General features: G+C 49.2%; 2 protein-coding genes across 2 annotated transcripts in view; both read right to left on the reverse strand.

The window, feature by feature from the left end:
- Positions 1-27,004, reverse strand: part of LOC144113396 (forkhead box C1-B-like) — a 117,975-nt gene that overhangs the window by 25,966 nt on the left and 65,005 nt on the right. The gene's annotated exons all lie outside the window — the stretch shown is intronic.
- LOC144134808 (E3 ubiquitin-protein ligase MARCHF3-like) lies at positions 22,901-24,192 on the reverse strand. The gene has a single exon (XM_077667644.1). The coding sequence runs from the start codon at positions 24,056-24,058 to the stop codon at positions 23,081-23,083; it is 978 nt and encodes a 325-aa protein (XP_077523770.1). The 5' UTR covers positions 24,059-24,192; the 3' UTR covers positions 22,901-23,080.

Consider the following 27,004-nt stretch of genomic DNA (forward strand, 5'->3'; position numbering starts at 1 on the left):
CCTGTTCGCAACCACATAACGGTCTATCGCGGCTATCTTACGGCCCTGCACTTTCAACTTGAACAGTTCGGCGCAGATTATACATATTATATTCACCCTGTGTATTGTGCCGATTAATGCATTCGTCATTGGTACCTACGGCATGCAGTCGAACAGCTCGTATTCGGTAGGCTCTGAGCCTGATGGGTATCGAAGCGAACGAGAATGCGACAAAAATGAAAGCTCCCTTGGGATTCTGGCAGTCTGAAGGCGCTATAAAACAAATCAGTTCTCACCCAGTAAAAGTGAAGGAGTCTCAGCTACAGATTGTTGGCACCGGAAGAAAACCTAGTTATGAAACTTATAGAAAAAGAAAAATAAGAGAGAGGGAGCGAAGGCTGGCATTTTGATGGTAAATTCATTTTTTATCTTGAATAGGCAACGATTTATCGACTCCTGGAATTTTAAGAGCTCACGCTGCAAGTGCTTTCAGTTTAACTCGGAGACAGTCGCAGGATCTCTATATCTTTCAGGACAAAGAAATTGCATTGATATCTCAGACTCTCTGATATATAGGTTAAAGCAAACGATTATCTGACCCGCCGACGTGGCTCAGTGACTAGAGTGCTCAGCTACTGAAACAGAGGACCCGGGTTCTATCCCGGCCGCGGCGGCCGCGTTTCGATGGAGGCGAAACGCACAAGGTGCCATGTGCTGTGTGATGTCAGCGAACGTTAACGACACCCGGGTGGCCTAAATTAATCCGGAGCCCACCACTACGACCTCCATCATAGCCCAAATGTCGCTCCGGGATGTTAAACCCCACAATTTATAATTTGCAATTTTGAATGATCACACATAAAAAAAAGAAAGGGAAAAGACGAAATAATCGAAGTATAAGCAACAAGTGTTATACTTATTTCAAGTAAAAAGGTGATATTGAGAAGCTGATTAACTCCTGAAATTTTTTAGGCTCAATTGCTGCTACGTGCCTGTGCATTTATTTTTAACATTATGTGATACTGATGCGAAGCGGCCGTTGTACAGGTCGTGAGCTGACGAAGGCGATACCGTCGTCGCGATGCAACGGGCAGAATCATGTCTCAGCAGCTACTTGAAAGGACGCTACAGGAAAATATCAAACTGAGCAAGACGAATAGATGATTTCTCTAGAACACTACCGACGTTTCTTTGTTGTTGTTTTTTTGCGCGGAAAGGTGACTGCGTTGCTGGAAAAACCGCAAATGAAAGTCCCTAAAGTCATCCACATTCAACGCACCTGCGGAGAATTAACTGCCGCGACGTCATTTCTGTGACGTATTTGCAATACAACCAATCAGAGGCACCACTTCCAAAAACCGAAAACGCGGTCGCAAACCGAAAACCGAAAGTCAACAGTTCTTGGTCACGGCGGCAATGTGCAAGTGCAGGCCCCCCTACGCCCACTACTATTCCGATGGGGGCTCCCCGCTGCATCGCGTGCATCTGCGTCTTGTTACAACGTGCGCGCAGGGTAAAAATAGGCTCTGTGGGTGCGAAAGAAACTGCGCCGAAGACTGCAGAACAAACTACTGATTCATGCATGTGTACATCGGCGCCGATAACGCGAGCGTGTGGACTTTGTGGCGTTGTGTGCTGTCGTAAATTGTACACGTGAGCTTCGAGGGATCCTCAAAGGCATCCGAGCAGCAGCCACGCTCTAACGTACTTCATTAACACCACATCTGATTGACAAATTTCCTGCGAATTTCTGACCAAAAATTGCCGCACTGTGCTGCCGATTATCGCGTGTTTGTTGACTAACTACGCAGCTAGTAACATCGCAGACAATCGTTATGAATGACTTTGCTGAGGTCGTTGCGATTTCTGCGTTCGTGAATTACTCCCTATGGGTTGTGAGCGGAAACGAATAAGGCTATACGTTCCACTCAGCTATGACCTGTCGCCTGCCGGCTACTGCTGTCGGCAGAAGATGCACGCACAATCATGACGAACACGCATCAGCTGGTTGAACGCTTCTCCCGCGGAAAACCCTCCCTGCCTTGCGTGCCAGCACCCCACTCATATACTGCGTGCATGATGGCCCGCGCTGGGAAACTTAAGAGCGAAATAAAAGGTGATGGTGCATGCGGTACTTTTCAGATATTTTTCAGTGCATTCAAAAGTGTGAGTCGAGCCTGGGTATATCGAACCCGGATATTTGGAATTATTGGCTACATCGAACACATAGATTATTCCGTAAAAAACCCTGCACACAAGTGTAGGAAAGTAGCGCAGTATACCGAGCTCCAATTTCGTCGATCTTTCGATATATCGTTCCGGTCGCCGCGCCCCTGCAAAGTGGCTCTTCTCCTGACGGACCTTTTCGATCAATTTCCACGTGCGGAGACGTGTCGGCTGAGTGGCCTTAGGCACCTGCTCGCAGCGCTAGCACTGTGAAACCGCGTGACGAGGTGGACGTGAGGTGTGCTTGAGGCTGGTCTTCGGCTTCCTGCACTCATTTTCCACTCTGCATCGCCGTTATGCGGTGAAGTCAACCTAACTAAAGCTATATTCGGCGCTTCGCTGCCGAAGGCATGGCGGAAACCGAGTGCACCTGCACTTAATGAATGGTTACTCTATTTGCAGCGTACTCGTAACAGGATTAGACATATTATAATAAGCAGTGGCCAGTTACAAAGAACTGTTCGCTGCGGCTTAGATGCGAAGGAGGTTAGGCATAGCAACGCCCAGCGACCACTGCGCGGCCAGCACGCCGGCGGGCGGCACGTCACTGCAAGAACCCTGTCACTAGAGTGGGTGCAATGTATTCTCGCTTATAGGTTGCAAATAAGCTTACCTATAATGCCATTTTTTTACACATCGAATTATCGATATATCGAACTGTTTCGCGATCCCCTTCGATTTCGATATATCCGGGTTTGACTATTCGCCTTTCCACCGCGCAGAGAACATGGAAGACGATGCGCTCGCATGTTTCACACGTTGACCGCCTGGGGTTCTTTAACGTGTGCTGACATTGCACAGTACACAGGTGTCTAGAATTTCGCCTCCATTGAAATTCGACCGCCGCGGCCTGGATCGAACCTGCGTCTTTCGGGTCAGCAGCCGAGCGCCGTAACCACTGAGGATTATTGGCGCTAAAAATGTGCCAAAAATATGTTTTTTTTATGTATACAATGCATATATACTTTACACTGCCCGCATATATGAGAATTTCATATATGCGGATAAATTTTGTACCCGGTTCGTCATTAGTTCGGAGTGTATCGATTAAATCATACTAGTTCGTCTCTTGACGATGATCTTTAGGATACGAGTTTATATCTCAGGGTGGCAAGCAATCATTACTCGAGACAAGCTAAGGACCCTTGAGACGAGCATACTTTTATCTATCCGCCACGCAGGTTAATGTGCCTAATTATGTAAATAGGCACGGTGCGGCTCATGATGCCAGTTCCACTCAAGGCTGAGACCAGTGACTCACTACCAACTTGCTTTGAGTAACACGAATAATGCAGATATTCTTTGTGCCTGAATTTGTGCCAGAGTGCGACGTTCTGGGAGCTCCTCAGCAGAGATCAATCAATTTAACGCGACGTGTTCAGGTTGCTAAGGCTTCGCTTCTCAAGCATTTTTTACACACTTGAAAGCCGGATTCGGTTCCATTGGCGCGTTATGCATTGTTTTCGTAATTTCATTAGAATTACCTCAAGCTTGTAGTTACTGCGTTGACTTGAACGCTGCTGCAATCAGGGAAGTGTCAAGACCGTCAGCTGATTGTGCGTGCGTGCGTGCGTGGGTGCGCGCGTGGGTGCGTGCGTGCATGTGTGCATGTGTGCATGCGTGCGTGCGTGCGTGTGTGTCCGTAGGTGAATGCGAGGGGAGGGGGTGTACAGCTGAAGACGTGTCTGTATATCCGAATGGCTATTCTTTGGTTTTAGTTGCTTTGGTTACTGGCTTGCTGTTAGCAAGGTTATGTATATATAGATTTTAAAAACTTGCAAACATGCGGCCTATTCAGATACTGAAATTCATTGCACAAAGCACACCCTAACGCAGAAGTTGGACAGACGGGTAACGAGTACCTTTGTGGAAGGGGATGGGGGGATGAGGTGATCGTCCATCCCCACCCGATCCAATATCCGTAACTAGCTGCAATGTGTACCCGCAGTCAAAAGTTTATTGGACGCATTATTAGGCGAAAAACTCTACTTCCATCATCTTATTTGCGCAGCCTGAAATAAATTCATCAAGCTAATTTTGAGAGTCCGAATCACACAGTGTACCTTTGAATTACAAGCAGTGTGCCTTGCATGTAAAGCAATTAAAATTCGTTCGCGAATGTTTGTTCCGCAAACTTGTGACGAAGGGTGTATATTAACGTGCTGGAGTTATATCTCGCTGTATTGCGGAACTGCAACGGTATCATTCTTAAAACTAGAGGTATTGCATTGACAACGACACCCACGATTCAAGAAAACGCATGAGAACGGATAAGAGTAGCAGTGCATGTTTGCAAGGTAACCCTTTGTGGAACAATGGGACACATATGTCCCACTTTGTTCTCCATACTGAAGGCCTCGTAAGAGGCAGTGGGACGCAGCAGTGTCACTTATTCTGTGCGGCTGCTTACCTTTAGGTTTCAGTAATTTGTTTGAAAATGGTTTCACCCGTGTTCACTAGACGAGGTAGTGAGTCGAGACCTTGAAACTTTGTTCTTTTTTTTCGGGCGCATTGCAGTCATTTGGCTATATTCGATCTGGCAAAAAGCAAAATCTAAATGTCCAGTGAGTGAGTCCTTTTTTCGGCATATAGAGAGGAACAACTTCAGATCACAACGTGCGCTTGTTCCGAAGATTTGAGATGGCAAGTAATAAGAAGAAATCACTTTTTTTTTACCATGCTGAAAATAGTTGGGCATTTAACGATTGAGTATTGAGTGGTAATTTTGAAACATCATATGTAGAGTTTGTCCTTGGGCGCCAAATCTTCAAAAGCCGAACATTCAGAACCGCCGGCAGCTAGAATCTCTTCCGAATGAACATGGAGGGCTAAAAAATTGACAAAAATAACTAGCGTCTCGGGTGAAGTTCGGCTCATCGGCAAACATAAGCTTCTGAAAGTCGAACAAAGGCTTAGATGCCGTTGGTGTTCCATGACGGGAAGGGTAGTGCGAACAAGCTCAACAACAAGCGAACAAGTGCGAACAAATTGATGAAGTGGTTAGAAAAAACTAACTCATGCAGTGTGGAAACCCATGTAGGTCAATGGGACAAACACGTCCCTTTTGCTTTATCCCCATTTAGTGCAAACGGGACAAATATGTCCACACTTTTTCCCACTTAACTATTTATACTAAAATTGTGAAATTTGTTGAGAACCGTTTCAGTGCACCTCACATCTGTTCGTGCAATCAAACATTTTTCATACATTTTGCAAAAAATATAAGCTGTCCCACAAACGGGTAAGAAACCGCCGGTCAGGAATGTTACCGCGGTTCGTGGAGACTGCTCTCGCATTTTCGTGTCAGTGTGGTTTTTTTTTTTTTGTATAGGATGCGTGAAGTCGGGTCGCCGATGTTGGGCCCCATAGACTACACGGGTTGCTCACCACTCACGGTTGTTTGTTTGTTCGGAGTTGCAGCGACCCACGAAGAGTGTTTTCAATGGAACGAAGCGCCGTTTTAAAAGAAAACACGGATTGTTTGCTCTTTGAAATGCCTCCGCGGGGGCCAAGCGCTAGGTTTTTCTCTGCGGTGTGCCAAAACACCCATGGAAAGTTGTATCTCACCAAGGAGCAACGATGCAACGCAGAGAGTAACACTGTTTCATGTTGAAGTTCGATCCCGTACACAGTGGCATCCACGCGCCTTTCATATCGACTCACTGCTCCCATTTGAAACTGAACGAACACTACATATATTTGTGCGCTCAGTAGCATTGCCTATAGAAACGAAGCTACGGGAACAATGTAGGATATTTCGGAGCAAATGTCATTAGACGGTGTTTACGAAGCGGGTAAGTTTTTGATAACGATTGACCGAATGCACAGGCATGCGGCCGAACGCCTATCTTTTAAGAAGAATCGGCTCCATTTTAGTATTTTCTTGCTTTCGCGTCAGTTCAAAATTCACGCACTTCACCTTTTAGGCTGCTCCTGGGGCATTTTCGCATATGTGGTACAAGCTCTTTTTATTTTCTTTTTCGCTTTTAACAATGATGTGCAACTGAAAATTTGACAGCGCGTGCTCACAGCATGTAACAGAGACACAAACGCGTGTATATACGCATGCACGCACGTACGCAGACGTAAAGCACTGTTAATCTGCAACGATTCTTTTTTTAAATTTTATTTCCGTCCTATCACTCGCCATTCCAAATGGAAGAGACTGGCGACAGAGGGGCCGTGTCTTCGTTTAGCGAACATCTAAGGACCGAAAAGATCAAAGAGTAACAGATTTTGTATAAAGTATTTACATTATCCAGGGCCACGACGTCCGAACTTGAGTGAAGAATTTACTTTTGCTGCATAGTTCCGCCAAAGGAAAGAAAAATGCTGAAGTGACTAGGGCCTGCAAGTCTTACACGCTTCTTTCGCTTATGCGAAACTTTTAAGGAGCCCATGTATTTCTTCCTCATTGTCTTCCTTTTTCTTTTTTCAATTTTTCCCGATGCAGTCAATATCAACTATCCGCCTACAGCGTCGAGTAGCTGCTGGCTATCTCTAGCAACGAGCAAAAGTATGTTTTACTTGAGAAACAGCTGTGCGGTGACAGTTTCAGCGCATGTGTTACCAGACACCTTCCTGCCTGCAGATTGAAGCTGTAGCTTTAGTACATAGTTCTGGCTAATGCAGTTTTGTGAGCTTTCTATGAAACTGTACTTGATCATTTCGTTTTTCGTTGCTTGGTTAAAGCCCCCATATCATTTTTCGCCCCACTGTAAACATTCCGCTCGCCGACGTCCGGCAGAGCTGATGCCTAGACTGGAACATAAGCTCCGCGCAGCAGATCAATTAGCGGCTGTCAGCGCCATTGGTGCCGAGCCCGCGGGGGAAAGGGAATTCCAAGCTGCCAGATTCAAAAAGTTCCGGGCAGCCAAGTTCCCAGACCACCACGTGACGCTTTCTCCCTATCCTGTTCACCTGTCGCCCGAGGCGCCGTGATACGGGCGTCCCTGCCAACGACGCGCGGGCCTCGAGCGGACGTCCCTTGTTTTTCTCTGTCCTTGTTTCAACCTCAGGCTGTCTAGTTTTTTTTTTTTTTTGAAATGGTTGCAAGCTATGTAAACATAGTGCCGAAGGCATGGAGTATTCCAGGAACAGGCTTGAGTTATGAGCATATTATAGTGCTGAGAATTCTCTTGGTTTAATACCTTCCTGGTTCAGTTCAACCGAATAACCCGCCGTGCTCGATAAACCTTCCTGCCTCAGTATTTAAAGAAGAAATGAATAGAGCTACGCCTTGAGGCTGAGGTCTCCTAAGGCGCCCGGCATAACTATCATCTATAGCATTCGTTGTTCTCGTATGCGGTTCACTGCGTGTAGAAAGCAAACAGCGCACGGCGACCAACATCCACGCAGTATGGTGATGCCGAAAGCAGTCATACCCTGCTTGCTTACGGCATTATACGACTTCGTTGGTGCATTATCAACTCGTCGGCAACTTACGACGCTGTGTTGACAGCGCTAAAAGATAAGATGGAATAGATAACGATTTAGCTAAGGCACATGGGTCGGTATATTAACCACATCACCCTGTGGATTGATCGAGTGACATACGTCATCAGAAAACATTAGGATGCCCTGCAACCGATTGCTTTAGAGGTTCTGCTCCCTGGCTCGGGCGAGTCGCAGCTGTCCGCACAGGCATGGTGCGGGGGACGGTAGTCATCTCCACGGGACCGCGTTTCGCTCTCGTCTAGTAACGCCTCGTCCCGCCACCGCGAGGTTCGGGGTGAAGCGTGCAGGACAAGGCGTGCAGAGCGGCGGCAGCCGTGAGACTCGGGGGGCCGCCGGAGGCGAATACAAAACATCTGCACGCTTTAAGCCGCGTGGCAAAAAAGACTGGCGGCGGTGCAGGAAAAGAGAGCAGACCGCCACCCACGCGCCCGTCTTGGAGGTGTGGGAAAAGCCGGTCCCTACTGCATTCTGTCTCTACTCGCGCGGGACAAGGCATGAGCCGTCGCGAGCTTCGCTAAGGGGAAAGGGGGAGATGCGCCGTCCTCGCTCAGAGGGAAAGAGGGAGAAGAGAGAGGGAGGGCGGCAATACATCAATGCCGAGACTGCGAGATGCACCGCACAGGCCCGCGGGTACGGTGGTGGGGGAGGCGGGACTCGAGCCCTGAGAAAATCATTAGTCTCTGACGAGGTTCGCAGGACGAAAGGACCACGGCGGCCACCGCGAACACTCGGGAAGTGACGAAAACAGGAAACAAATAGTGCCAGAAAGGACACCTCGGAAACAGCGGACGAGCAAATGGGAGAGAAGCGAAAGAAAAAGCAATAAAAGCTAAGTCATGCTTCCGCTCCTCCCGTGCCTTCTTCGCAAATCCGAGGGACCTCCACGGCGAGAAGTCTGGGAGGAGAGGTGAATCTTTCCGTGGCGGAGATTTGTGTTAGGCAACCATTTTTTTTTTCTCTCTCTCTTTGGGCATCTCCGCCTTGTTGATTTCAAGAAGGATGGTGAGCTCTTAATGTGTATTCGGCTTTGGGAGCTCTACCAGACTCTTTCGCTAGCTAGGTCTAAGAACGCTGCAACAATTTTCAATGGCCGCGCTGAAGTAAACGTCCATGAGCCGCCTTGAGCAACAACTCAACGTGTTCCAGCTAACCACGAGACAACATTGATTACGTATGCCGAGTACGGCAATGGCTTGCGAGAGAAGGTTAATTTTTACGACGCTGTCCACGAACCTCAATTACATAACGCGTGCAGTCTATAAATACTGCGGTGAGGTGTTGAAAACGCCTGCAGCAACTACGTTAAGAAATACGCCCGTTGAAAAAGGATTGCTTTGCACTGGGTTTATGGGTGGGGCGCTACAATGGCGCTTGTGAAACGGCGCTCGATCGCTCGTCGGCCAAGTTATAATAAAAGAAAATTTAGTTTTGACTCGCATGGCTCCGCTCTGCTTGAGTCGGTCGTTCGTTTCAACATGCGCTTTATTATGTACAGGCTTTTTTGGTCGCAGCCTTGACTCAAGAATAGCGCTGTGTAGTGGCGCAATACAGGAACTTGCGTCAGCAGAACCATTTCCTCCAGCGGAACCTTTTCCTCGAACGGTGGATAAATCGATCCCCAGCCGAGCAAGTTGCTAGTGCTCTCTCCTTTTTTTTTTTCTTATGCTGCTCGCTCGCTCGCTCGCTCCGCGCACGCGTTGCCTGTTTAAGCTGCTTACGACTGCGAAGGAACACTGAGAACGAAAAACTGATCGATCAGAGCCAACGATGTTTCTTTGATCGATCCTCTGCCCTGCATACTATGGCTGTTTGACTCCAATCAAACCTGCGCATTATTTTTTTTATGAGCGCTCATGCTTGCGTATGCAAATAATACCGATGCGTATGTTCCATTTAATTTGCTGGCCTCTCTAATCAACTGCGTTCTTAGCAGCTTCAACCAATCCGGTTTGAAGGACTGTTGGTTATCTGCAGACTGCACTCAAATTTGGCGTATGGAAGGCATTTATAGTCCAGGCTTCAATATAATACGATGCTTTAAAGATGTGCCTAGTTGTTTCTCTGCAAATAAAGAGGCGAGTCTGGAATTTCTGCTACAGTCAACTAAGTGTAATGGGTATCCACTAATGATATTTTAAAAATTATTTAGCGTTGCGCGTAGCCAATTTCTAATAAATCAATTCAGCGTGGCGGCGAGAATGCTTTGAACAACAGGTGCAAACATGTTGCACAACAAGTAACACTTGAACTACGGGCTTACGGCCTGCTTCTGTGAACTCTTTAAATACTCCTAAAATATGGTGCTCTGATTAGAGAGAAAATCGTTACAGGACAAAAATGTTCAGCCATGGCCGACGCCACTTATTATAGAAAACATACCATTTAGGTAGCAAATTACCGAATATTCACTAACATTTTAATTAGCACAGACTTGTGGTTAACGCCCGTGGGGAGTTAGAAACCATGGACAAGGCGATGCCATATCAGTCTTTGAAGCGAAGAAAAGGCCGTTCTCTAAACCTTGGGCCTGCTTGGACCAAGCAGTGGCCTGCAGTATTCTGAAATGAAATAAATCTCTGCAGAGAGAGAGAGAAAATCAAGCCAGGCGTACACCGTACAAAGCCGTGAGTGAGCGCATGAAGTGCGCAGGAAGCTCGGGGAAAACGGAACGCCCGCTGATTACCCGTTTCAGTTGTTTTCGGCGCGAAATTCGAACTGTCTACTCCACTGTGCCTTGGAATGCAGTTTCTTTCGCTCCGTCGCTATCAAAAGTAACCACCACGCAGTTGGCGATGGCTATCCTTTTCCTTGCGCCAAGCGGTGAGGCAAAGTGATGTGCATGACGAGGTACAATAGTGCAGGCAGTTCGAATTGGGCGCCGTGGTGACGCAAGCACGTCATCAGTGGACGTTGCGTTTGCACCGAGCTTTCTGTGCTCTTCGTGCGCTCTGTTTCGGTCTTGTGCGAGAAACATCGTAGTAATTCCTCGCGCTGCAGAGCTCCAGAGAACGGGTTTTTCTTCTCTTCAGAAACTGATGTGGCACCGTCTTGTCCATGACTCCGAACTCCCCATTGACACTAACCACCTGACTGTGTTAGTTCCGAAAGCGAGTGGTGAATTTTTTGTTGATTATCTAGTTTCTTTGTAAGATATTTTAGTAAATTACCGTAATGACGTCCGCCGCAGATGGCAGTTTGTTCGGAAAAAGATTTTATTTTTAGTTCGAACCTCTATATTCAGGAATTTTTGAAAGTGCTCGCTGAAACACCCAGTATATAATGCAACTGCAGGTAACTTTCGGTAGCTGTGAAGGAGACGCATTCTAGAGAAAAAGTTTCCGTATTCAAGACATTTATATCAGCGAGCTCCACTGGAAGTTACTGTGGCGCCTAGATGACTCCTAACGGTGCAAACATAGCCTTTCCGCTTTGAGTCTGGACGACAATTAGAACGCTGAGACAATAAGGCCTAACAGTAATGCCGATTGCCGACCGATATCGGCCAATGCCTTTCGTACTGCATGAAATGTTCCATAAAACCGCGCGTGCAGGACACTGCCTTCACGAAGGAGGCGAATGGAAGGTCCGGGGGACGCAGCGAGCTTTCTTTAGCGCGACAGCCCGACGAGATGCTCACTCGCCAAAGCGGACAATCCATGGCACGTGGCCGCGAGGAATGACGCCGCTGGAATCCCTCGAAGCCGTAAACGTTCAAGAAAACGGTTCTTCTCGCTGAGGGTCCCAACTCGGGGCGTCTCCTTCTATGCACCGAGACAAGAGGAGAACCGCCTAACCCTGACTCACGCGCTACTATGGCGCGCACAGCCGGCTCTCGCTGTCCAAGTCCGCGTTGGAAGCGCGGCTCGGAGCTAATTCATCGCGACAAACCGCGCTACTCCGGTTGCTGAAAGGGTTAATCCCGGTCCATTAAGCGCGGGCCCGAAATACCGATCTCCTGGACGCTCTCCAGAAGGCTGTCCGCCCTGCGCACGGGCCGCGCACTTGGAGGGGCAGCCGGTGACGCCGCGAGGGCCTTGCAGGGCGACCGCGGCCCCCGCAAATATTGGGAAGCCTGAAAGCCTTGTCAGAAAGTGTACGTCCCTAAATAACCGGGCCTCCCGCTTTCCGCCGCGGAAGTGCACGACGGCGCTCTCGCGGTGGCAACTGGACAAAACGGGTCGCCGCCGCTGCGCCCCGCTCCTCATCCCAGGATGGCGCTTCTTCACTTGCTCCGCGACTCATCGCGAGCTTCTCCGCGCGCTTTTGCCTCGCATCTTTACTTTTCTTTATTTTTTCCTTGCTCCGGCGCCTCTTGCGCATTTCAGTTTGACACGTCCCTGCTTACTCTTGCTCGCTTTTCCAGCGCTTGACGTCCGCGCATATGGATGTCGTGGGGCGGCAATAAGTTGGTACGTGCGTCGAGTTTGGCTGCCCGCGGATGGCACAACCGCGGTCTTCCGCGCGTGTTGCAGGTGCCGATAGTTATTCAAGACTCGCGCACCACCATCCTCCGCCTGCAAGACGCTTGTCTCCTCTTCTGAACTTTTCTTCTTCTTGTCTTTCTAAAAATGAGGCTTACTGGATCGTTACTCGGTTCCGAAACTGACTGCATAAATACAGAGCGGACCGTGTAATGCGCAGAGCAGATAAGCACGGGGCTATCAGAGGCAGAGTGGAGGCCAGGAAAACGTAGTCGGGCCGGCAGGGAGAGAGAGAAAGATGGGGAACGTGAGACTAATAAATTGGCCTGGTGTAAGGCTCTTCGCAGTGGGGATGGTGGCGATGCTGATGATTACTAATTTACTGGCAATACAGGCTTTTCTATGGGATAGGTATCGCCACACCGTGATGACATCCGCAGTGAAAAAGGGGCGCTAAAAGGGAATGCGCCACTGGCAAGCTCGATTTCTATCCACCTGGCGACTTGGTGCTTTGTCGTTCTTTCCTTTCAGCTCACAGCTTCAGTCAATTTAGATAGATAGAAAAAAAAAGAAACCGATGACGCACCTTTCGCTAGTTCAAGCACTGCAATAGTTTTAGGGACTGTTGGTCTCTGTGACTGAGTCAGGAGATAGGCGCAATACGTACGACAGAAAACGCCTAGCTATGCTTACCCATAAGGCGTGGCTAGGGGAAGTTTCCTATATATACGTTGTTTTCGAAGTACCAGAGCTGGAACTTAAACTCACATTGAACGTGCATAGAAAACTGTCGATCCCACGAGCTTGCTAATACCAGCTAAACATTTTTTTTTTCACCCGCGGGGTATCTCATGTACAGTGCGTTGCCTGATAGCGAGCATTCAAGTTGCACGTTTTCCTACTCATGTTGGTGTCCCCGGAAATTCTTTCGTGTTTTTCTCTTCACGTGCTCTGTGAATACCGTTAGCTACGCTCAGCGCATAAGTGAAATACGGGTGTATCCTGAATGCGAGAAACAAAAAAATGGCGTGACGGTCAGAAATCTGACGCGACAGTTCCGCTGAAGCAGTTATATTTACCCTCGCTGATTACTTTTATGCTTTTACCCTAATGGATTTTTTACCTCTTAGCCGAGACTTCACACACACGACACAATTTTTCTGGAGGGTGCAGGTGGGCAGATGTGGGTGGGTGGGCGGTCAGCCCTTTAGCTAAGAGGTGGGGAGGTGGCTGGTGGGTAGTGCTTCTGGTGGGCAGCTGGCTTTCCCACTTACGCCTTTGAATTCGATTTTGCCGTCCCTTCTTCGTCCTGCTGCTGCGTGGGCTTCTAGTGGGTGGAGGTGTGTGGGATGGTGGTGGATGCAACTTCTGTAGGGTAGAGTTGGGTAGGTTGGTGTTGGATGGCTCTTCTGAGTTACTATATGGTTTGATGACTTTGGAGTGCGCGGACGTGAAAACTTTTACGTACTCGACGCGCCAGCACAGATGATCGCTGCGAATGAGGCCTATAGCGTACCCAGAAAACGTATCAACCCTCCATTAGGCAATTCATTCGTCAGTTGGAACGGGAAAAGTCTGGGAGACACACATGCATCCAGATAGGGGAGCCAGCTAGGCGGCTCTTGCAGGGCAGCATATACTCCCCGCACCAAAGCGCATTGTTCACAAAACAAAGATTTCGACGACCGTAGTGATTCGGCGTGGCGGTCCATCATTCGGATCTTCCAGAGACTAAATAGTCCCAGCAACATAAACAGATCATATGGCACAACACAGTTTTTCTCCACAGGCAAAAAACGGATACTGTAGGGTGTGATTTCAATGCCCTTCTTAATTGTTCGTTGTAATATATTCCAGATGAGCACAGCATCAATGCACAGAATAAAACAATGGTCAATTGTCTCTAGTGTAATGCACAGGCGGTAATTCACCGTGCATGACGCAAGAATCTCCTTAGCATGAAGCCATGCATTAACAGGCAGCGCGGATGTGTGCAGTTTAAAGAAAAAAAGTTTTTTGCGGCAGAAGAAATGCTCATTCGCCTAACACGTTTTAAAAACTGGTGTCAAGGGACTGCAGAAAAGGTTGCCGATACAACGGTGCAGGGAACAAACACTCTGTAAGTGCCTCAGTCATCTGCCTTCTGGAGAGTCTAAAGAAAAGCGCACAGTGAGGAAATTGAAGGTGTCAGCAACTTCCTTAAGGAATCCCCACAAAGGCCCCTCACGAGTGTGTCCCGTCGGTGCGAATAGGAAAGGCAAATGAGCACTGAGACGCCTAATAAGCACAAGTACTAAAAAAGGTGGTTTGACGATTTGAAAAAGAAAAAGCGCGAATAAGTGAACAAGGCCGATTCCACCAGACTCTAGAGAAAGAAATAGGTTATCGCGACGCATGGGTTCCCATTTGGAACGCCATACGAATGTAGCAAATATTCTGTGCATCACCAGCACTTTCTTCCCCGCACAGTGGAGAACCTGCAACACATAGGCAATTTTTTTAAATAAAAAAAACGTTACAGACTTGAGCCCGAGCAAACACTGACAGTTTCCTACCCATCCAAGCCTGGGTTTGTCGCCTCATGGAGACTATCTGTGAATCCCAGTAGGCGTCACTGTTGCGTATTTGTGGAAGAGGAATCCCTAGGTAGTGAAGGATCCCGCAGTCCCAGCTTATGCCACCATAATAACTTGGCGTTGTACCCCAATGGCCCAACCAAAACCCCTTAGACTTATCTAGATTAAGAGCCGCACCTGATACCTCGCAAAACTGTTCAGTCAAATGCAATGCCTCAAGCACACTCTTTTTGTCAGAACAAGAGAGGGCGACATCATCTGCATAGGCTAAAACCTTAATTTCACACTGCGTCAGAGAGAAACCACGGATAGATGTGCAGTTAATAATACTGAAGTTGAGCGTGTGACGGAATCCCGTCTGGCCAGGAGCGTACATTTGAAACATAAGCGACGCCGACCAGTGAAAAAAGGTTCGTTCTTGACATTTCGGCTTCCACACGGAAGCCTTAATCACAATGAATCCATCACCAAACACGGGGCGTTTAAATATGGTTGAATAATCGGCGCAAGCAGCGTGCGTATATCGGATTTAGATTTCCGTCGTTCCGGTTTATCGTGTGTGATGCTGTTTGTATGATTAGGGATTCCAAATGTAGCTGTGGTGCTGCTACTTTTTCCGTTGCGATGATCCTTGCCTTGTCACAGTCAATTTTGTGGCCATTCACGACGGCGTGCTCCACTACGGCGTTGTTGCGAATGTTTTCGTTCTTTACGTCCCGAGCGGGCTGCTGCAATCGCTTCCGGTAGTTTCCTGTTTCCCCGATGCACACACCGTGCAGTCCGCGCAGGGGATTTCGTAAACAACTCCGGGGAATCTTTCCTTTGGCAGTGTGTCTTTCACCTTAACAAGCTGATGGCGCATCTTTTTGGCCGGGACATGTGCCACATGCACGTAATATTCCCGTAGGACACGTGCTAGGCATTCACTAGTTCCCGGGATACACGGCACAGAAGCCAGTTGTTTGAGCGGAGGGCGGGCGTTCGGTTGTCCTTGTTTTGACAGCTGACGTTCCACCGCGTCGATGAAGCGCCTGGGGTATCCACAGTTTCTGAGGTCATCCCGCACCTTTGTCGCGTCCAGGGTCCCATCCTCGGGCCTTGTGCACCTTTTCGCACGCTGCAGTAACGTGCTAATAAAGGCCTTCTTATGGCTATGGGCCAACAGCTATGGGCCGTCCAGCAGGTCCTCGGGGCGCTCGAAAGGCAGGGACCCAGCGAGCCGGCAACGGCGAGCGGAGACCCGCACCGACTAACGGCAACCTCGTAGACGGCGTAGGCCCTCGTCGGGGCGCGCGAGCGTCCAACTGCAGGCACAAATAAAGATTGCTCCAATCAAATCCTTCCTATGGCTGACAGGGTGCACTGAGTTTAAATTGAGGTAGCGGCCAGTGTGCGTCTCCTTTAGGTGTGCGCTGAAAGATAGACCCTGGCCTCCACGTTAAAACAGGGACATCTAGGAATGGTAGTTTGCCGTCCAATTCTTCTACAGTGAACTGAATGGCTCTTTCCTGGCTGTTAAGATGGGTCAGAAACTTGCTCACCACGCCGTTTTGGATAATGCAAAAGCAGTCATCAATGTAGCGGAAAAACACCCCCGGTGAAGGGAAAAAGGAGGCCAACGCCCGCTGTTCCAGCTTTTCCATGGTGAGATTGGCAGCCGTAAGCGAAACTGAGGCGCTCATGGGGGTCTTTGCCGTAAATCCTGGCAACTAGTCAATGACTAGCACCTGTCCTACGGGAATATGACGTGCAGGTGGCACATGTCCCGGCCAGAAAGATGTGCCATCAGCTTGTAAAGGTGGCGGACGCACTGCCAAAGGAAATATTCTCCGGAGTTGTCTACGAAATCCCCTGCGCGGACTGCAACGGTGTGTATATCGGGGAAACAGGAAACTACCGGAAGCGATTACAGCAGCACGCTCGGGACGTAAAGAACGAAAACTTTCGCAACGCCTTAGCGGAGCACGCCGTCGTGAATGGCCACGAAATTGACAGGGACAAGGCAAGGATCATCGCAACGAAAAAAGTAGCAGCATCACGGCTACATTTGGAATCCATAATCATACAAACTACATCACACACGATAAACCGGAATGACGGAAATCTAAACCCCATATACGCACGCTCCTTGCGCCGATTATTCAACCATATTTAAACGACCCGTGTTTGGTGCTGAATTCATTGTGAACAAGGCTTCCGTCTGGAAGCCGAAACGTCAAGAACGAACCTTTTTTCGCTGGTCGGCGTCTCGTATTTTTCAAAAGTTAATAATACATAGGCAAAGGGGTTCAAGATATAGGGCAAACAACAAAGGCGATAATGGACAGTCTTGGCGAACAGATAATTTCAATAAAATAGGTTTGGTTAGCTCTTCGTTAACAATTAGCCTTCTGTAGGACTCCTTATAGCACAGTCTTATGCCCCTAAGCAAAACATCTCCACTATTAGCGTGCTCTAAGACCGCAATCAAGAAATCGTGACGAACTTTATCAAAGGCAATCAAGGCGGAAAGCTGGGCTAGTTGGTGATTCATCATGAATTAAAAGACTAGCGCTCGTCCTGTCTACTTCTATGTCTGTGTCTTTGTTATATGCGCTAGTCTTTTAATTCATGATTTATCAAAGGCCTTGGCAAGGTCAATCTGAATTAGAGCTACTTGTGCGATCTCATCTGATACTTTCTCCACTACTGAACGTGCGATATGAATATGGGTTTGGATGCTGCGGCCTCTGATACCGCAGACCTAATGCGGGCCTATTAAGTGAGCGACAACCAGCTGCAGACGATTGCAAAGAACCTTTGCAAAAAGCTTGTAATCTACATTACAGAGGGAAATTGGACGACATCCCTCAACTGTTTTCAACCGATTTGAATCCGTGCTTTTTGGAACTAGTACAGTATGTCCAGAATAGAAAGTGGGGGGCAAAAAACAAACATCGCAGGAAGCCTGGAAACCTCCATCAAGATAGGCGCTAGGCAAGTGGAAAATGTTTTATAGAACTCGCTAGTAATGCCATCTGGCCCAGGAGATTTCTGAGCGGTCAGGTCAGAAATGGCAGATTTAATTTCGTCCAAAGTGATAGGCCCCTCCACTACAGCACGCTGCTCATCGTCAAGTCGGGGAAAGGCTTCGAATAAGTGACTGTAATCTGATGTCATATTTTTTTCCCGCAAAACCACCGAACAGCTTCTGATAATAGTCAAAGAAAGCCTCAATAATACCAGGACCATCGCTGTAAGCGCAACCTCCAGACTGAATTCCCAATATTTTTTTATCTAGAGCAGTCTGCCTTTCATCACTCAGGGCCCGACGAGATGGTTGCTCATCCAGAAACCTACAGGTCCTAGATCTTATCGAGGCCCCTTTATATCTTTCGGTTTCAAACTGCTAAGCTCTGCTTTTACGGCGGTGATATCTTCTACATAGGCACTTGGACTAATCCTCTCTAACTCGTGTAGCTCAACCAAAGTACGGCCGAGCTCTCGAAGGTGATGTCTCTTCAAAAACGCAATTCTCGCTGAGGCCTCAATAACAATGTTTTTTGTTTCTTGTTTAAATAAGTCCTACTTTTGCAAAACTGGGAGATCACCGCGTGACCACATGTCCTTTAAGTAAGTAGATACAGCACATTCGAAGATTTCATCTCAGAGCAGGCAGCTATTCAGTTTACACAGCTCCCATCGAGGAAGGAGTATGCACCGACTGTACCGCTCTATAGCTGAAGAGACACCACGCAGTGATCACTGAAGAATATGGGCAGCACCCAGTAAGGAAAAACGCTGGATAACATGTCTGCTGAAATGTAAATCCTGTCAAGCCGAGCACTAGAGGAGCACTGAAAATGAGTGAAATGAATGTTATGTCCCTTATCTTACCCAGCATCCACCAGGTTGTATTCGCATGTCATATCAGTAAGTGAAGAAGCACTAGGGTCATATCGCTTACTTAACACTGCTCGGTCTTCATGCCTACAAACAGAATTGAAATCTCCCAACAGCATAACTTTACGATCCGTGGACAAATGGTCGACTAATGACAAGAAAAATCGCCTTCTATCACGCTGCTTTACAGGGGCATAAACACTAACAATTCGCCACTGCACACTCGAAATTGCGACGGTCACAGCAGATAAGTCGCCCGTCATCATCTGTGCTATACGACATGGCAGTAATCCCCAGTGTGTTGACCAAGAATAGCATGCATCCACCTGATAAGCCTCTCGAGTGACTAACGATAACATTGAATTCTGACAAAAAAGGCTCGACAGCAGCTTCAGTCTCATCAGATGACAGCTTGGTTTCCTGGATGGCTGCCACACTCACACCCCATTTGTTTAAAAGATGCCGTAACTGATGTTGCCTTCGACGATTACGCAAACCCCTAATAATAAGGGTAGCGACCTGAAATGCTGTGACGCCCGCCATTTTTCGTGCTTGTCTTATTGAAGGCTATCCCCTGTACTGTGCCGGCCGGCCTGCAAATCGGCGGCCTGTAGGGCAGACATCGCCCTTCGTTTTGAGGTGACCTTTCCCAATGCCACCACACCAGGTGCCTTCTGCACATCGCCATCGACACAAACCACATCATCTGCAGGACGCTTCAAAGGTGCGCTGTTGTCCATCGCCTCTTCAGAGACAGCCAAGGCTTCGGCCCATGAAGCCGAGTGGACCACGTCGCTCGCAACCACGCTGACAGCCGACGGGGCACCGAACACACTAGAAGCTGACACTTCAGGCGACACACTGCTGCACTCGGGCGACGAAGGGTCATCGCGGGCGCAGAAGGCATGTCGCAAATTCACTGTCTGAAGTGCCTCCACTGACTCTACAGCAGGGGTGTCCTGCTCTCATGATCGTTGGGTGGCAGGTGGCTCCTGAGTAGCAAGCACAGGACTCAAAGTAGCAGACCCGAGCGGTCCCGGGTCCGGTGGCTTTGGGTCTGGAGACGGGTAATCCTGTTTGTCCATACTTGCAGGCGGACCCTTGCCGTCATTCGGTGCAGAAGCCTTTGGTCCATCTTCTGCATGGAGCTCATGACTCAGTTCACCCGACGCTTCCACAACATCCAACACATTCATAATGTGTTCTGACAGCACTTCATCCTCATGTGTCCAGTTGCCCTGGCGTAACCTGTCAGCGTAACTCATAACACAGTTGTCTACTGTGTGCCCGAAGCGTCGGCACTGGTGCGTCGAGGCGTACGACACTTGCTTCCCTTGAATATCGTACACCAACAGTTAACACTCGTACTTATATTTGGTCCTTACCACAGTTTCGAATTGATTACAAGCTGCAATACTTGGCTCACAATCTGCCATTTTTTTCTTAATAAATATAAAAACACTGCTGGATTTAGTCCAAAACAACTGCGAATATACTTTGTGAAAATGTAATCTGTATTTCTTCATATGTCGTATGAGAAAATTTATTATTACTGTACTCTTTTTTTTGCATTCATTCATTATTGATAAACATTCTGTTAGCTTATTTCTGTTGTGCTGCTCTCATGCATACGCTGTATAATTTCATTTCTATTTATTTATTGATGACCACTTCTGTATTGTTCATTAATTGTTATTTCGCTCTGTCTGCTGCTGCCATGTAATGGTTTCCTGGGCCTTCGTCAAGCTGGTCGTACAGCTTTTAGCCCAGGTGACCATCCAGATACTTGCTGGAGAATAAAATATGATTTGATTTTACGCCGTATGTGGCCTACAGGGTAACAAAGAAGACACAGCGGATTCCTGCCTGAGATCACAACTAAAGCTTGTACCCCGAAAACGTTGAATGTGTGAGGAACTGTACTTGCTGGCACTCCGTCCTTAAGCGTGAGCGAGATTTCACGGTTCGCTGTTTCCAGGTGCTCCATTCCGGGGCATCGCCACTGCTCATTTGGTACTGGTCAATACACAGAATGTCACGGAGGTCCACAATCTGCGTGAGCACGTCTCGGAAGTCGGGAGCACGGTATGGGCGACCCTTGAGGTCAGCATGCAGAAAGACGGTGTTGAGGACAACATTACCGGTAGGTAGTCGAGGGAGGACAACTTTGTACGAGCCCGTGTCAACTTTAGGTGACGGGAGACCTCGGCCAACAGCTGATGCGCTGTTTCCAGCCAGGAGCATTTCAACACACAGCCGTTCAGAACGGCTTCCTCTTCCCCTCCGCCACGACGGCTCGATGTTTAACCATGAATAAAGGCGCAAAATAAATAAGCGCAAGGTATCCGACATAAGGAAGTTAAATATGGAGAGAATCGAGCATGCTCTAAAGAACGGAGGCAGCCTAAAAGCGGTGAATAGGAAACTAGGCACAGGGAAAAACAAGATGTATGCGTCAAGAGACAAGGAGGGCAATGCCATCAGCAATATGGATAAGATAGTTAAACTAGCCGAATGGGGTGGAGCAAATATGGCAGGTTCTCTCAGATCATGAATAGCAGGTTACCAATATCCCTCAAGAGAAAAGTGTACAACAGCTGTATCCTACCGTTACTCACCTATGGGGCAGAAACGTGGAGGCTAACGAAGAGAGTTCAGCTTAAGTTAGGGACAGCGCAGCGAGCCATGGAAAGGAAAATGATAGGTGTAACGTTAAGAGACCGGAAGCGGGCAGAGTGGGTGAGGGAACAAACACGTGTTAATGACATCCTAGTCGAAATCAAGAGGAAGAAATGGACTTGGGCAGGGCATGTACTGCGAACGCAAGATAACCGCTGGTCCTTAAGGGTAACGGAGTGGATTCCATGGGAAGGCAAGCGTAGCAGGGAGTGGCAGAAGGTTAGGCGGGCGGATGAGATTAGGAAGTTTGCAGGCATAGGGTGGGCGCAGCTGGCAAAGGACGGGGTTAATTGAAGAGACATGGGTGAGGGCTTTCCCCTGCAGTGGGTGTAGTCAGGATGATGATGATGATGATGATGAGTGAATGCGTGCCTTTCATATATTAACTCTTCCGAACCAGATGTCGCCGCGCTTACGCTACGTATATCCTGGCCTACCAAGGCTAGGCCATCAATTTTTTTTTCCTTTTTGTGCGTGATTTCTTCACAGGCATGTATTTATTAATTTCACGCAATAAATGCATTCATTTGCTAGTAACCGTTCGTGCTGGTTCTATCTGGTCTCCCGCTGATTCTATTTTTTGCGCTGTTTTCGTCCTCAAGGAACAATTAATAGCCCAGCCCGCGTGACCACAAAGACGAAGTGGCCACGGACGCGTGAGGACCGCTCGTTCGGGGTTGTAGCTGTGGCTTTTCCACGCCTATACGCTGAAGCCTTGCTGGGGCTAGGCTCCCTATAACAGTTTTTTTGCTGCTAAACTAAAAAGAAACAGGCTACCACTGAATGAGGGCAACATGTAAAACACGAGGTAGGACTATTGCTCCATTTTTTTTTACATGGCATATTTTAGATTTGCGCGTAAATTCGCTATGGAAGTGCCAGTGCACGTCATGCGATCGAGAGAATTCTTGAAAACTTGCATAAGCGCCCGCTCCGTACCCCCGAAACAGAGATGCATCTCGTCAATTCAAAAAATTTCCCCTCAGCTGCCAAGTCGCCATGCAGGAGCCAGTGCGCGTCTACTAAAGCACGTTTAGTCTGAGCTATTGTGCTACAAAAAGACAAAGTTCAAGTAAGGTCCCAAAAACAATGCATTCTAGATTAACCTAACACTTCCGTAGTCTTTTTGTTGGCGTGCGGTTCTCAAAAATACTATGGCACTGAGGCCAACTAAGTTCAAACGCAATTTAGAGAAAGCACACTCAGGTTGTTTCCCGAATGACGTGGTAAGGATTATCGCAACTAAGTGCTGAAGCCTACACGAATGTCAAACACGTGCGCTGTTTGGACGGTATGAGCTGTGCCGAAATGATCTGTTATGCTCCGCTTTCACAGCTTCGCACTTCGTGCCAGTATCGCAAGCTGCCAGCGAAAAGAAAAACAGACCATCCGGCCCCCAGCCTGGTATGTGCAAAAGCTATCCAGGATGAATCGTTCAGCGAATTTGTAATTTGTTCCCGTGTCCACGCTACGAATAAAGGGACTGCAGGGGAACAGCAGTCGCAGCTGCGTCATGTGCAGCTGTCACAGCAAATCTGCCCACTACGGTACTGCCAGAAAAGCTGGCTAAGCGCAGACCACTATAAACGTAGGCGCGTGCTGTTTGAACAGCAGCGAAGCTGGAAAAATTGGTCACTCTGTGCAAACCGCGGTCACTGCGGAGCGCTTTATTGCCGCAGTACACATTGTGCTTCCAAAATGTGCTGTCCAGGCAATGCTGAAAAAAATAGAAGAGCGCTCACTCCACAATGGAAAAAAAAAAGTCCTCAAAATGTGTAGTTCGGGCAACAGGGGAAACAAAAGCACTCACTGAGCGATGGGGGAAAAAAAACATTACATTAAAAGTATGTGGCTCTTTCCTCACAGCCGCGACGTGCAGTATTCCCACGCAGTGCTGCCGGACGCCACGGTGTTGGGAGAGTAGAGCTCGAAGGACGAGTCGAGGCCCGATCCCGAAGGCAGGGTGCTTCTGCCAGCCAGCGGCAGTCGGACCGCGACATGCGGTACGGTCACCTCCGTCTTCTTGCCTGCGTTCTCGGGCAGGTCCTGGAATTGGCGCGGCGCGTCCACGACCTTCACGTAGGGGTTGGCCTCGCGCCACTTCCTCCAGCTGCGGTAGTGGTAGCGGAACGTGAGCACCGCCCACGCGCTGTACACGGTGAAGAGCAGGAAGGCGAGCGTGGTGAGTCCGATGGACTCCCAGAGCCGCTGCTGCAGCATCTGCTGCGCGGCGCCGTGCAGGCAGAGCACGCCGCAGAGGAACGCCAGCGGCGACAGGAGACCGAAGCACATCACGTCGCCGAGGAGGCCGCGGCGCACGCTGGCGCTACGCAGCCACTCGCAAAAGCGCCGGGGCCGGCGCTCCACGTTGAAGCGGTAGTGGCAGATCTCGCAGGTTTCGCTGCCACTGGCGCTGAGCCAGTGCTCGAGGCAAAACAGGTGCACCAGGCCCATGGTGCCCGAGCAGAGACAGATGGACAGCAGCGGCAGTCCGTGGTCCCCTTCGTGGCAGATGCGGCAGATGGGCCCGCTGCTCGTCGTCACGTTGGTGGGCGCCGGGCTGAGCGGCACGTCCTCCTCTTCGTCGCCAGGCTCCCGGTACGCTTTGGGCACATGGACGCGACACTCGGGGCTCGCGGAGAAGCTGTCGGCGCACGGCGTCTGGTCGCGCCGTTCTACCCTGCCCAAGATGGGCGTCGACTCCCGAGGCGTTGAGGTCGCAGCGGTGCGGGCTCTGTCGGACATCGCGAAGCGTCGAATCAGAACAGCTTCGCGCGGCAGCGACAACAACGGTGTGCCAAGCAAGAATATGGCGTCAAGGCGCGAGTCACGGCGCATGAGTGCGTGCCACGTGAAGGCGGCCAGTTGGCATGCGCAACTTCGAAGCGGCTTCCTGTGGCTGCTCCTTCATGAGACGTTATTCTGTCTTCTGTGTTTCTTCTTTTTTTTTAGTCTTCGATACTGGGCCCTGCACCAATTGATTGTGAAAGATCGCTGTAAACCGTTGCGCGTTCCTGAGCAACTGATAAGAGTGGGAGCAGCCAGCAGTAGGTGCGAATTTGTATGGACATCTGGGTGTCTAATGTATATGCTCGTGTTCATAAGCATCTGCTTACGTGGCTTGTGAAAGAAGTGCCTTACGGTTTTTGCACATGCCAGATGTAACGAATCTGAAGTGCTCAGTTGAAGTAACAAAGCAGTAACAGTGACAGTTCATTTTTGAAAACAGCCGCATTTCATCGATCGAACATTGTCGGTGACTGGAGACGGACAAAAAAAAAGGCATTTTAAAAAGCAATGGCGCCGATGTGGAAGACGCAGAAGAAAACCACAAGGCAGGCGCTGGGGTTTTCTCCTACTACGTGTGTCGCCCTTAGCGTTGTTAATTAGAAAAAAAAAGAGTGCGCCAGCAACTCGCCCGGTTGTCGATCCTGCTGGTCAAAAACGCGAAGTCAGCTACGCGCAATTCACGTGTCTTGAGCGAAACTCACTCTCTGGTTGGGAATGCGCGGTTTGGGTGCCCTGTCGCCCAAACGGAAGGAAAAACGAAGTGAAGTGTAAAGGCAGGTTTTCCAGGGCACGCAATCGCAGCGTCCTAATCCCGACGAGGATACCTGGCCGCAAAATGGAAGGGAGATACTGACGCGTCCAGGTTGCTCACGTGATTCATATTTATCGTATGTGCACACGAAGTCAGCGGTTCAGGGAACTAATCACGCCAGGCGCCATGCGAAGGTGACGAGCTTGCCGAGTGACCGGCACTAATGATGAGAGTTCAGCGGTGTTAGTTAAGTGCAGCACTACAACGGCAGTTTATCTTCAAGTTTAGTGGGAAATTTTCCTTAGAGCGTTGCCACCGAAACCCTACTCAAAGTGCGTAGTTCCCTTATGTATTACCTCGATGTCATTTTCAGGAAACAAAGTACTGACAACAGTCTGTGTCACTTACAAAGTACTTTCGGGGACAAAAGTTTGCGGGACACTAGTTCTTGGAAAAAGGTTTGTTGTATCTCCACCTCGCTATCATTTCGCCTGACATGGTTACCAGGGGAAGGAACATTTAGGCCTTTAATACTCTCATACAATATCAGGTGACTGGGTAAAGAAGTGGAGCTACAACTAACGTTTTTTCAAGAACTCGCTTCCCGCAAACTTTTGTCCCCGATAGCACATACTAGCAGTGAAATAACATGAATATACCATAATACAGAGTTTGTAGATTTAGGGTTTTTCTTTCTGACCTCAGTTTATCAATGGTAATTTTCCATCTCTTTAACACGTACGCATAACCAAAATAGTACACAACTCACGAGTGGAGCAGTGCTCCAGAACTCATTTCTACATTGAACTGGCCGAAGATACGCAAGGAGGATCCTTGTGGACGCGTTACGAAACGCCGACACGGCTGGATAATAGGAGAGCTGAGCGCCTAGTTAAATGCGGACAAATTTTAATCGCTTAGACGGAATTCCTTGTCTTACGCTAGTGAGTATTCAGAAAAGATATCACGACTTGTACTGACTGCAGACTTGATTGATGTGAACTGTGCGTGGGCTACCGGACAGATAATATCGCAAATCGAGCTCACAATAAATCAATAGACATCCTGATTTCAATTCGCGTATCCGGTAAAATAACACGAATATACCACAATACAGAGTTTGTATATAAGTTTTTTTTTTTTTCAAAATGCATAGGTTCTGCGCTGTGATGCATTGCTGGATCTGGTTTCCTAAGAAATAACGGCAGTTCATTTCGAAGCAGCGGGAAAGATTCGCCGTCTATCGAGAGCCGCGCAAGGTTCGCGGCTTCCCAGACGTTGCTCTCGGCAGTTTCGGTTCCCCGTGGCCGCGCCCGTTCAGAGTCGGGCACGCGCAAGCTGTGCAGCCCGCGGGTGTGGCGGCCACGACGTTGCCGCAGCCGCAGCGGGGCGTCGTCGAAAGCGTGCGGGCCATTTCCATTTCCGGCCGCGGCGCGGCGACCGTCCGCGGCGTGAATGGGGGTGGGGCGCACGGGCGACCGTCTTCCAGGGAGCGCTCCAAGGAGCGAACCCTTTGCACGTCATGGAGAGCCCGGATCCTCGCCAGCCGGCTATCGACGGCAGCCCATTTGGACGCGAGCCACCGCGCTCGCCCTTATCTCCCTCGCGCGCTCGGAGAGAGCGGTTGATCCATCCGCGGAGTTTTCTGCCTCAGCAGAGCAATAATTCACCGCGGCGGAGGATCGGGAGCTCCGGCCGCTCGATCCGTCTGGTGGCGGATATTTCCGGCGCTTGCATCCAAACAGGGCGGCCTCCGGCGCGCACGACAGTGAGCAGACGACCTGGATCCGTGCTCGGGCCGCCGCAACGCCGGAAGTCGACGGCCCGATGCGCGGGCAAAATAGCGCGCGCGCTGGCCGACAATATTTGCCCGCAGCCGCCGGCTGGGCAGCGGCGCGCGCTCGCCGCTGCTGCGCGTATCCCGTGCCTAGCTGCGTGCGCGCCCTGAGCGGAGAGGATTCCCCTTTCGCATTTGGCGCGGTCCTGGAACGATTTCTTCAAGCGAAATGGTTGCGGTATTGGAGCAGAAGCTATAGACGTATAACGAAATGACGGTTGAAGTGGAAGTCGCGGTTAATATATCCTGTTTTCGCCAGCCTTCCTGAATTCCCGGTCCAGGGCATTTGCTTTTGCAGTATTCGGTAAAAGACCGAGCGTTCTTTGAATACATGAAAGGGGTCAGGATTTTAAGGGTACTGAACCAGCCATTATATGTTGCGCCCGCTTTAATCTACCTTAAAGTA

The sequence above is a fragment of the Amblyomma americanum genome, chromosome 1, assembly GCF_052857255.1.
Source record: "Amblyomma americanum isolate KBUSLIRL-KWMA chromosome 1, ASM5285725v1, whole genome shotgun sequence".
Lineage (NCBI taxonomy): Eukaryota > Metazoa > Arthropoda > Arachnida > Ixodida > Ixodidae > Amblyomma > Amblyomma americanum.